Source organism: Alosa alosa, chromosome 5, assembly GCF_017589495.1.
Source record: "Alosa alosa isolate M-15738 ecotype Scorff River chromosome 5, AALO_Geno_1.1, whole genome shotgun sequence".
Taxonomy (NCBI): domain Eukaryota; kingdom Metazoa; phylum Chordata; class Actinopteri; order Clupeiformes; family Clupeidae; genus Alosa; species Alosa alosa.
In genome coordinates, this window is record NC_063193.1 from 34979195 (window position 1) to 34992323 (window position 13129).

Consider the following 13129-nt stretch of genomic DNA (forward strand, 5'->3'; position numbering starts at 1 on the left):
TAATTGTTGCGATCGCAACATCGCAAATTCCTGGAGGGACTGGCTAATAAGACCCAGACAGCAAGCACACATTGGCCCAACGATGGTATTGGTTGGCAGTGTCGTAGGTGGAATTTCAACGGTGGAACAAAAGGTGTGGAAAAGTTATGTTCTTTGATTAAAAGATTAAACATTTCACAAACAAAAGCGTGACATAGCCTGTTTAAACATCCCTGAGTAGGTGTAGTTCTCTAGATCTCTGTGGCCTCCTTCTCACAGATCCACCCCAGCGGATGAATGCAGGGGACATCGTTCCAGCTCTTAAGGGTGTCGTCAGTTGGGTAGGTGGCAACACAGTCCTCAGCAAATAAATCGTAATCGTTCGGCTCCCCATCCCTCCAGTACCTGCAAACACACACACACACAGAAAACATGACCGACCACCGCACTAAGCTGATACTCGATGTGTTTTTGTCATGCATTTCGCTTTAGAGCTGGCAAGTCCCACCCCTTCCGCTAACCCCACTGGACCTCTAGGTTGAAAAATCGTTAACGCAAGTGAAGGTGAGAAAATAAATAATTTCTGGTCCCATTTGAATTTTGCTTGGCCAATGTCTCTATGATCTCTGCATGACATGACTGTGATGAGTACAATTAAAGCCATCCTTACACCAGAATACTTTGACACGATTGGGGAAAGATTCTTTCAATTGTAGCCTTTTGAGTAAAGCTGGAATGGGCATTAGTTAAAGAAGCCCTATGCAAGTCTGGTGATTCCTTCGCTGTTTCTGGGTTTTCGCCTGATTTGGGCTCGCATTTTTCACAACATAGCTCCCCCTGCAGCTTCGGTAGCAAGTGACTGCTACGCTAAACCGTTTTGCAGTCTTCTTAGAAACTACAATCTGACTACATTTTCGAGGCCTTCCGCCGAGTCACATCCGGATTTCTTCGGTCCGGGACCAGAAAGTTGCATATTCGTCTTTTCCGCGGTGAAGCACTAGGGGGAGACGAAGCACCCACCAAACGACCCAAAAAGTGTAGAACCATCAGAATGACTCTCAACCTGCATAATTAAGATAATTTTTGCTAAAATTGTTGCATAGGGCTTCTTTAAAAGACTCCAATCTTACATTTACATTGCACTACCTCCACTGCACTAGCACTACCTCCACTGCACTAGCACTATCTCCATTGCACAACCTCCACTGCACTAGCACTACCTCCACTGCACTACCTCCACTAGCGCTACCTCCACTGCACTAGCACTGCCTCCACTGCACTGCCTCCACTGCACTAGCACTACCTCCACTGCACTACCTCCACTAGCGCTACCTCCACTGCACTAGCACTGCCTCCACTGCACTAGCACTACCTCCACTGCACTAGCACTACCTCCACTGCACTACCTCCACTAGCGCTACCTCCACTGCACTAGCACTACCTCCACTGCACTAGCACTATCTCCATTGCACTGCCTCCACTGCACTAGCACTACCTCCACTGCACTAGCGCTACCTCCACTGCACTAGCACTACCTCCACAGCACTAGCTCCACTGCCCTAGCACTACCTGCACTGCGCTAGCACTACCTCCACTGCACTAGCACTACCTCCACTAGCGCTACCTCCACTGCACTAGCACTACCTCCATTGCACTAGCGCTACCTCCACTGCACTAGCACTACCTCCACTGCACTTGGCTACTGTTCTCAGAGCATTATGCTTTCTCTGTCTATGATCTGCAGCTTTTCTCAAACTATGGGCCTCCTCAACAATGAACCTACTCGTCCACGTAGACGCGAAATTAGTTATGCCCGGTGCTTCACACGTCTGATCATTTGCAGCAAGATTGAATGGTAGCCTATGGAACCGCGGACTGAAAGAAAAATAAACTAGGCTAAAAGTTTCCCCAATCAGAAATAGCCTACTTATTAATTTGGTGTCATCAACTATATAGACATAGCCCAGTCAGCACACATACGTCTCCAAGACGCTTGGAAAAAAACTGCTTCATTACATCGCGTCCCATTTAGAACGTCTCATTTGATCTTACAAACGGCGGTGTCAAGACACATTTGAGTTACATCTGAGAACTAAGATTTCCAGTAGTAGAACGCTTATGAGCGCTCATGCAAAGGTAACGTGGGTTAGAAGCAACAATAGTTTAAACAATAACGTGGCTTCCTGTAACTATCATTGGAAATAGCATAGAAACTGCTAATAATAATCTTTAAATTGACATTAATTAAGCTGGCTATATGCAACACAATTTATTTATATTCCCTTATGTTTGAGTACTCAAACGTTTTTGAATTTGAGCTTACAGTTCTGTCATTATTCTGTGTCCTTTACATTTATTTAATAGGTATTATAGTTAGGCATATTAATAGTCCATTAATAGTCCAGTGATACCTCGAAATTAGGCTGTTGTCTGTTAGGCAATTTCATTTCTGAAATGATTACTTTATTTACAACATGAAATGTGTCTCCGTGTAGGGTAGTGTCAAATAGTGAAGTGATAGCAGGTAGGCCTACGTGTCACATGAGCCACACAGATGAGGGGCGCTGCTTGTTCTGTCCCTCCCAAACTGCATTAAAATGGTGTATTTTTTAGCAATCAGAATTAAAAAAAAAATCCGGGGGAGAAACTCTCGAACACCCGCCAATATAGTCCGCACCCGTCAGAAAATACCTACAACGTCCCTGTAGGGAGTTATTTATAATTTGGCCGGATTGTTTCACTTCCCAATCCCACAGCCCCCACACTTTTAAAAAGCTTGATATGCCTCTGCATGACAGGGAAACATTGTGTTTATGCTTCCTATGCACCTCTGACCTTTTGACCTAAGGTCTATGTGTATAATAAAATAAAATGCAAAAGTAACACAATAAGAAAATATATAACATAGAGTTTGAATACTTCAGTATTTTTAAAAACAAGTACTTGCATACTTTTACTTAAGTAAAAATTTTACTTGGCAACTTTCACTTGCAGTGGAGTAATTTTTGTAGGAGTATCTACTGTATATATGAAGTTGTTATATAATCAATTAACAAAATTATCTTTATTGCATTCATTAACATTTTCCCTTACATTGTACAGATGGTGGACCACAGCTTTAACAGCCAGAGGTCTCTCTGGCAAGACACCAAAAAGGTGGGGTGTCCAGCTGTCATCGCCATAACTACAGTAAGATTGCAGTATTCCCTAAATTCAAGGTTGGTCTGCTGCAAACTTTTCCGCTAGGATTATGTGAGCACAATGTATGTGTAACTTGAATGTATGCACAATGTATTTTTGAGCATGATCACCTTTACACTGCATGCTAGGTTACTGAAAATAGGGAACGGGCTAAAAAAGCAGCCTCCAAACTGCTTCGAAGGGCTTTGGAGAGAGAGCCAATGGTATGGCAGACATGGTATGCAGTCACACAGCCAAATGAACATGCTGGCCATGCAACGGGTGACATGGTAATTTGCAGTCTTATCAAGCCTAGATAATTTTATTTAAAGCGCAATGGTGTGTGATTCATGGTACTTTGATTCTAAAACTATAAATGTGATGCTTTTAAAGGAGACAGCAATCCGTGAGCCTGTGGACGTGAGAGTAGAGCTACGGGTAGTAGAGCTCACTAAGCAGGGTGTGAGGAAAGTGAGTGAGCTCAGAAGGCATCTCACACAGTTTGTTAAGGCTGAGTTATTTAGGGGGGCCAGCCCACCACCTGTCTCCAGACGGCGCTATTTTTCTTCAGATAAGGACCTACGAAATATTAAGGCTAGGGCCAGAGACCAGACGAGGTACTCAAAAATAGATCAGGTGAACCTAGAGGTGAGGCACAGTCATACTCGTTTGCTGTGATGATCTGTTATTGTAGAGGTGTAATAATAACAATAACGTATGGATTCTGTTGCAGGACTTGTTTCAAAAATGGCGTATTGAAAAACCTGAGCACTCTTTTCATTTGCGCCTACATATAGAGGGAACATCTTTTATCCTCTGCCACCAGACAGACTGGCAGCAAAGGCTGTTGAATATGTATGGCAGCGACATTTGTCTATTCGACGCAACATACCGTACTACCCGCTATGCCCTTCCCATATTCGTTTTGTGTGTACGGACAAATGTGTGTGATGTGGTTGTGGGAGTTATGGTTGTGCAAGAAGAAACCACAGAGGCCATCAGAGAGGGACTGAAGGTTTTTAAGGGATGGAATGTGGGATGGAAACCAGCCCACTTTATGGTGGACTACAGTCTGCCAGAGATCAAGGCTGTTGAGTCTGTTTTTGAAGGTATGGTGTACACATCTTCTATTTCGAAATTCCATACTTTTTCCATACTCAGGTTTTGATGCTTTGCAGGACATTCTACACACATTCATGACTAAATCACAACTTGGCTGATTCACAGTCGCAGTTACAGTTACTGACAAGTGCCCCTCACACCCTGATCAGTTGAGTGACTCAGAGGGGGCCAAATCCCTAAAATTTAGTTTTTGGTGAAGAACATTGAACTGCCTCAATTATGAAATGCACTGTAGACTAAATTAAGCTGTGATGTCTTTTATGGTGTCTTTTGTCTTATTTCTGTCTTATGTTCAGGGACCAGGGCACTGTTGTGCGATTTTCATAGGGAAAAAGCATGGGGTGAGTGGGTGAGAAAGCAGGACCATCAGGTTGTACAGAAAGAGGATGTTCTGGCCAAAATGAGGGCAATTGCCAGAGCTGGCACCACTGATCAGTATGAAGAGGCAGTAAAGGCCCTGACTGAGAGCCAGAACTGGAGAGAGTACCGTGCCCTCCAAAATTGGTTCACCGACACCTGGCTGTCAGAGGCAAAGGCAAGTTTTGCATATTTATTTACAGTGTTGGAGGTAACGCGTAATTTTGTTACTTAATTGGGTAACGAAGTAAAGTAACATTTTTCTGTACAATAATTACATTTGTTCGTTCAACTTTAAGCAGCAGAATTACACATTTGGCCAGCCTATAGAACGGGTACATTTTGGAGAGAAAATGAGAATGTACACATCTGTAGGCTATTTGTGGCCAGCAAACAATGTTTACCTAATGCATTAACTCAAGACCTCAAACGTTTTCTAAACAACAAAAATAGATGCAGCAGGCAGAAAATGTAGAAGAGTCATTATCAGTGGCGTTACAGCTAGAGGAATGAAACTTTGCACGCTCCATGTGGGTCATGTGCAGAAGGTTTGACTTGAATTTCAGCCTTGTAGCTCCATGCTACCACCCACAACTCCACCTCTGAAGTGGGAGTGGTCAACAAAAGTTTTTCCTTCACAGTTTTCTTTTGTAGGTGTCTCAGAGATCCCACCTTTGGAACAGTTGTCAGGCCTTCAAGGCGGTGCCGTGCATCTTGGTCCCATCCCTCTAGCACCTAGCGTTACCGCGCCAGAAGAGGGAAACCTTGTACATTTGGAACCGTTTATCTCCTTCCGGGAATAATCCACCGACTCCAAACTGAGCCTGGCTTGTTTGTGATGTCCCGTTGTTCAACATATTCTGATTTCATACTGATCGGACCAACATAAGTGAGTTTTTTGGCTAAAAATTGAAAAATGGCTAAGCGTTAGCAATTCCACTGCTTTGTTATTTTGCCCCCATATGTACCCTAGGAACACCCAAGCAACCATCTTAATTATTTTTGGGATAATTATTTTTGGGACGTTTGAGAATGCAAAAGTATTTTTATTAGTAGGCCTATTATTTAATTTGAGCTACATTTTACACTGATATGGCATGATGGTAATATAAACACATTAAATTGCAATAGCCTATGATTAAATGTAATGGAATATTCAACTAAGGTAGACTGCTGTTCACAGCACTAGGCTATTTATTTTTTGCATGGCTGGAACAACAAAAACAGAAAGGATGCTGCAGGCAGCAAATGTAGAAGAGTAATTTCCAGTGGAAGAACAAAATGCTGAATGAAGCCTTTACTGATGTTAAAGCACACACACATAACAGTAAAATAAAAGTAAACAAAAGGTAAATTTAGCAAAGGTGACAAAATGAATTAACTCTTTGAATGTTGCACCCTGGTTAGTCCGTAGGAGTCGATTGCGTGAAATTCACAATTTCGTCGGCGTTTAAAAAAAAAAAAAAACATAGTCCAGTCCATACAACTTCATTTCAATTTCAAAAGAAATACTGGACTGTTTTTTTTTAAACGGTGACGAAATTGTGAATTTCCAGAGCGTGTTACTCCCATACTTGGCAATCGACTCCTACGGACTTTCCCCTAAAGCTGGCAGCAAAGATGGCAACATTTCCGGAAAGGTGCTGGCTTGATGAAATTCATTCTGGACTCTCTATCCGACCACATAAAGACCTCGATATGCCGGTTTTGGCTTTAGGGACCCTCTACTCACTACCACGTAAGTGTAATGTTGTTTGGAACTGTAGAAGAGGTAAAAAAAAATAGGGTTTTGTAGCGGCGAAATAATATGCCCTTCTCACTTCCACGCTAACGAGTTTTGACTAAAAACGGTAAAATCGAACTTTCTCAAAACACATCCGAATTACATGATTTTGATGTCAACTCAACGTGTGTACTCCCAATCATCCGTAAATTGATCTAAAGTGCATTTTACTCCGGATAATTCCTTTAATATGTTTTAATAAACATTGAACCAGTCCGGCCCTCGGCTTGTAGCAACTTTGTTTTTTTGGCCCTCTAATGTATTTGACTTTGACATCCCTGAGCTAGAGTCATGACACTCCTACTGCACATGCTCAGTAGGCCCCTCCTTCTTTCTGGAAGTTACAGTTTTTCTCAGTTGCTTTGGTGCTTTTCTCACATCATTATTAACATTTGCACAGCAGTTAGTGCATTTCTCAAAACAATTAGTGCAAACTGCAAAACCTAGTGGATAACCTGGAAAAGCACGTCACTTGCTAAAAATGGATAGTCCATTCCTCAAAAGCAAGTATTTATGTCAATGAAACTGCCAGTGTCATCAAAATGATAAGTCTTGACACCATCGTTTATGAACAAGATAGTCAAATGGCTTTGTCATGTTTTCATTATGGCAGTTTATTCTCAGTGTTTTCCTATGCAAAAAAAGGTCAGAACTCGGTGACACTACCTGAACATGCTCAAGACAGCACTATACAGTATTTGTACAGCCATTTGAAAACTACAGTAAAGTTACAAATTGCTTTAGTTAGGTGAGTGAGTACAAGACACTGAATATGTACTTTTCACAGTTTTACTGTATATGCTCTTTGCAATTCTAGAGCATTGTGACAGAATTTGATAACTAGTTCACCAATTTTGTATGTAATGACTCAAGCAATGAAATGAAAACTATTAGTTGTCCCCATATGGTGTTGCAACTGTATACTACAATATTTTGCCTTTTAAATATTTTGAGACTGATATGAAAAACCACCAATATTCTTCATTACTGTATTGCTATTGGGAGAAATAAAACACTTTAAATCAGATATTACTAGGAAAGGTGAATAAGAAGCTTTCATCTGCGGCCTAGTTATGACTGGTTTCTCATAGATCCACTCCAGCAGGGGGCGACATTCTAACTAATTCTAGGTCTGGCCTTTGAATGTTTTAACAAAAACAAAAACTATGCCACATGGCAGTTTGAACCATCCTCTCCTGCTCTAGGATGTTGCTGTTGCCTCTTTCTCACAGATCCACTTCAGAGGATGGCGACAGGGGGCGTCGTTCCAGCTCTTCAGTATGTTCACAGTGGGGTAGGTGGCGGCACAGTCCTCGTATCCATAGTCATCATTGGGCTCGCCGTCCATCCAGTATCTGGGCCAAGCAAGCCAGGAGCAGAAACAAACAGAATTTCAAAAGCAATTAGGTAGTGGCGGAGTCAAAACTGATCAATTAGGTACAGGCAGAGTCAAAACTGATCAATTAGGTAGTGGCGGAGTCAAAACTGATCAATTAGGTAGTGGCGGTGTCAAAACTGATCAATTAGGTAGAGGTGGTGTCAAAACTGATCAGAATCAAGGTTTAATGCAAGGAAATGTTATGTGCCTGAAGTTATCAGAAATGTTTGTCCTGTATTTAAAAATGCTCAGTCCATTTTTGCTTAGTGCTTGAGAACATTAAGCCCATTTTTCTAGGGATGTACTGATTGTAAAATTCTATAGCTTACCCTTTAGTGGCGGGGAAACAATAATATTCATTATATTTAAAAATATCTGAATATCTGATCTGAAGTCTTTCAGTCCTTTATAGAACTATTGCTGAATGTGCCAATTTGTGCATAAAACAACATCTAGCTAGTGCTAAATTGGTGCAAAGAAACATAAACATCAGCCGCTGCCATCGGTAGGCCGATCCCAGTCCGTGAAGCCATTATCGGCCGATGCAAGGCTGATACTGTATATCGGTGCATCTCCACACATTATGGCATATATTTATCCCTCAAACTTAACATTTCCGTCTTTAGTAAAGCTATCAATAGCAACCTTAACATTTCCGTCTTTAGTAAAGCTATTGTAACCCCTTTTTAGTGAGTGCTAGTCACTCGGCACAGTAAAGCTTAACTTAGGCCTAGTCCACACATACCAAACCGATCTTTTTTTCCTCCGTCTTCCCTGGAACCGTATCAAGAATATTTGCGTTCTCATCTCATTACAATACAAAACAAAGGGGAGTTTGCATTCTGATTAACAAAAGAATCTCATTCATCCATAACGCCACTATCACAGACCCAGAAGGACGTTTTGTCATCATAAACATCTCAATTCACAATACCCCTGTAACAATTGTTAATGTTTATGGCCCTAATACAGACAACCCAGTTTTCTTTCAGAACCTCTTCACCTCCATCTCAACTCTATCGGGCTGTCCCATCATAATTGCAGGCGACTTTAATACAGTGTTAGACCCCACATTTGACAGATCTGATCACTCTAAAAGCAAACGAATCTGGCAATCCACAAAAAACAATAAAACAGTTCATGAGCGATTCTGGCCTTGGCGATTGTTGGCGGCTTCAGCACCCAGACTCCAAATGCTACTTTTTTTTCTCTCCGGTCCACCACTCCTATTCCCGTATTGATTATTTTCAACCAGCAACTCTATAATGAAAAAATATCTCTGATTCAACTATTCATCCCATAGTCATTAGCGATCATGCCCCAGTTACAATTAAATGGAACATAACGAACCAACAGCGACCAATTAGCAAATGGCGCTTTTAATACATCCCTCTTACAAGACCCAAATTTCATCAGTTTTGTTGGGAGAGAGTGGGCATTCTTTCTAGAAATGAACGGCTCCCCTGAATCATCTCCTTCCCTTCTGTGGGAAACAGGAAAAGCAGTACTCAGAGGAAGAATCATCTCATATTCAGTATACAAAAAAAGAAGGAAAAAGAACAGGAAGTAGAACTCAACAATAAAATTAAACAGTTAGAAGAAACCAATGCAAGCAACCCAACTGAAGAAACACAGGCAAAACTTAGGAAACATAAATTCAAACTCAATGAAATACTCAATAAACACACTCAATTTATGATTCACCGTCTAAGGCAGGAAAACTTCCACCATAGCAATAAATCAGGTAAATACTTAGCAAATCAAATCCAACGTAACAAAGAAAAATCAACAATCCCAGTCATAAAGAACTCAGCAGGGAAGCTAACCAGCTCACCTGAAGAAATAAATCATGTTTTTTTACCAGTTTTACAATAAACTATATTCTTCAGAAATAAACCCCAACCAGGAATTCATAGACTCTTTCCTAAACAGCATCGAATTACCACAACTCAATGAGACCGAAATAAAAACCTAGAATCACCTATAACTCAACAAGAACTGTTTGATGCTCTGAAACAGATGCCCGATAATAAAGCACCAGGTCCGGATGGCTTTCCTGCTGAGTTCTACAAACAATTTTGGACCATCTTAGCTCCACTTTTCATCAGAATGATTAATGAATCAAAACAGAAAGGACGTCTTCCAACTAGTTCCACCACAGCCTCAATTTCACTGCTCCTCAAGCCCAATAAGGACCCAACATTGCCATCCAGCTACCGACCAATTTCTCTCCTCAATGTGGACAATAAGATAATCGCAAAAATGCTAGCACACAGATTAGCAGAGGTCACCCCATCCATTATCCACCCAGACCAAACAGGCTTCATTAAAGGTAGAATTTCATCCACCAACACCCGCAGACTGTTAAATATAATGTATCACTCTACAAATTTTCAAGATAATACCATCATAGCAACTCTGGACGCAGAAAAAGCTTTTGATAGGGTGAACTGGAATTTCCTGTTTTCCACATTAGGGAGGTTTGGCTTCGGGGAGTTTTCTGAATACTCATTTCTGAATACTCAATCAATTGGAATAAATCTGCAGTTCTCCCATTACATCCCAACAGCTGGGATGTGACAGCCAACTCTTCACCTATCCCACTCTGCACTAACTATATCACTTACTTAGGGATAAAAGTCTCCCCAGGCTGTCAGACTTATTTAGCCCAAATTATTCCCCTCTACTCACTTCAATAGATGATGACCTTCAACGCTGGAAGAACCTCCCATTATCCATCATGGGCAGAATCTCAGTAATCAAAATGACAATACTGCCCAAAATAAACTATCTATTCTCTATGATTCCAACCCAGCCCACCACCCTCTGGTTTAAGTCTCTCGATTCATTAATCACTAAATTCTACTGGAAAGATAAGACCCCAAGGATCAAACTCGCCACTCTCCAAAAACCAAAAGCAATGGGAGGACTAGAGGCCCCACACTTCCAGCACTATGCCCTGGCCAACCAGCTCCACTTCATCCACAAATGGCTACACCCCACCCCCTCAGACAACACCTGGTTAGACCTAGAACAAACAATCTGTAAAGAAATTAAAATCTCAGATCTCCCTTTCTGCAGTCAGTCGGTCAAAACATCCATCCTTCAAAGCCCCAACAATTTCAGCTACTCTGACAGCCTGGTGGAGATTCTACCACATCACTGATTCACCTATAGCACCATCAATTCGACCCGATTTGGAATAACCCAGATTTCACCGTCAATAAAAACACTTAACTTTCACACATGGATGGGAAAGGGCATCACTCACCTTCAACACATTCTTCAAGACAATAATCTGGCCTCATTTTTCCTGTTTGGTCCAGAAGCACGGCATCGAGAGTAAACACTTCTTACAATACCTGCAAATTAAATCATCTATCCTAGGAAAAATTAACATCCAGACAGCTAACCTTGACATTCCCCACCAATCTCAGAGCTGCTTAATATTCCCTCTCCCAAAAAATACTCTCCCAAATTTACAAAATTATATCTTGTTCAGAAAAACAATTGGCCTGCCATATCACAAATGGGAATCAGACTTATCAATTACTCCCCGGTGCCGACTTCTGGACCAAAATGTGCAAAACATCTACCTCATGACAAAGAATAGTAATCTACAACTAATACAATACAAGGTTCTTCACAGATTCCACTTCACTGCACATAAATTGGCAAAATGGGGTTTGGCTCGGATCTTTGCACTCACTGCACACAAAATAACCCAGATACATACATTCATGCGGTTTGGCATTGCACTCCAATCAACCACTTCTGGGTGAGTGTCACAAAATCTCTCTTCCATCTTTGGCTGTCACATCCCAGCATCCCTTCCTTATGCATACTTGGTGATACATCCACAGTCAATTTAAGCAACTCCGCAATAAAAACACTGCTGGTAGCTGACTATCGCCAAAAAACAATCCTCATGAACTGGAAATCTAAGAAAAAGCTCACATCACTCATTGGAAAAACTTGTTAACAGACTATATATCATTAGAAAACCTATCAACTACAAACTTAATCAATACTCAGGATACAACCTCTCCTTGGTACCCCTTTATCACCTACTTACAGTCCTGACCCTCTTGCCTGAGTTCCATCTCCACACGATCATAACACACTTCATCAACAGATACACATATCATCGAACACTAGGCAGGGAGGGTAGCTGGAACTATTATTGTTATTATTATTATTATTATTATTATTAGTAGTAGTAGTAGTAGTAGTAATATAAATAGCATCCCTTCTTTTCCTCCCCTTTTATTTACATTCTCTGATAACTTTACTAATTTCACTCTTTCTCTCTGCCTCTCCCATCGTTATTCTGCGGGGCCCCATTGGATGGCTTGGGAGACTCGGTCCTGGTCGCTGTGTGGTTTTGGCATTGGTTGGGTCCTGTGGGTTATCTATTGGCCCTGGGCCCCGGTGTGCACCCTCCTCATGCAGCTCATGCACACGCCTTGTCCTGGAAGCACACAGCACGCTTTACTCTCTTTTAATCGCACTACATGTTAGGTGACATACATAAACAAAAACTACAAAACAGGCTAGGGTAAGAGTGGAGTGCAGGTAGATGCCTCATCAGGTGTCTATCTGCATGCCTCACTTATTTTAATGCACACATTGTTGAGGCATACATCTTACACAGGGTAAGTGTGGTGTGCATGGGGAATCCTGACAGATATTCACCATGCATGCCCACTTCTTTAATGCTACATTCTAGATAGACCCCTCAACCTAGCCATTCACATACTGTACATATTTAGGTCAAGAGTGGCGTGTTGGGTGAAGGTCTGGGGGCGAGGTGTGGTTGGTCGTGGTAGTGGGGGATGTGTGCATATGCTGGGGAACTGAGGCGATGGGTGGCACGCAGGTCCTCCCCTCTGTCAGCTCATCGCAGTATAACTGCAGGGGCTGGGTGGAACTGTGGCCATTAATGGGTGCCCAGGTTGGCAATCAGTCAGGCAATCAACCAGGCAATCAGTTATTCCTATTATTATACTTATCATTAATAGAATAATTACAACTCCTCTCCTCTGAAACCCTCCCTCTCTCCCTCTCTATGTTCCAGCTTCTCTCCTCCTGGCCCAACAGCAAACCAGCCTTATACATATGCGCACACACACACACATACATACTCACTACCCCTCACCCCCCATCCCCACCCCCATCCCAACACCACCTCATTCACACTCTTAGAGCTACCATCCACCCCCATCCCCCTTCTTTTCATTCCGGTCATCAATTTCATCCCTGATAATCATATCTGTAATCATCCTGGACGCAAATCATCCTTAGCCTTTCTGTTATTAATGTTATGTTGT

At 41.9% G+C, this 13129-nt stretch overlaps 1 protein-coding gene across 2 annotated transcripts in view; it reads right to left on the reverse strand.

Moving 5' to 3' along the window:
* Positions 1–7230: 7230 nt before the first annotated feature.
* The window catches only part of LOC125294655 (C-type lectin domain family 4 member G-like), a 50383-nt gene continuing 44484 nt past the window's right edge, over positions 7231–13129 (reverse strand). For both annotated transcript variants that reach the window (XM_048243551.1, XM_048243550.1), the window contains exon 7: positions 7231–7776. In XM_048243551.1, the coding sequence (XP_048099508.1) occupies positions 7623–7776 (154 nt within the window). In that variant the 3' untranslated portion in view covers positions 7231–7622. The remainder of the gene's footprint in view (positions 7777–13129) is intronic.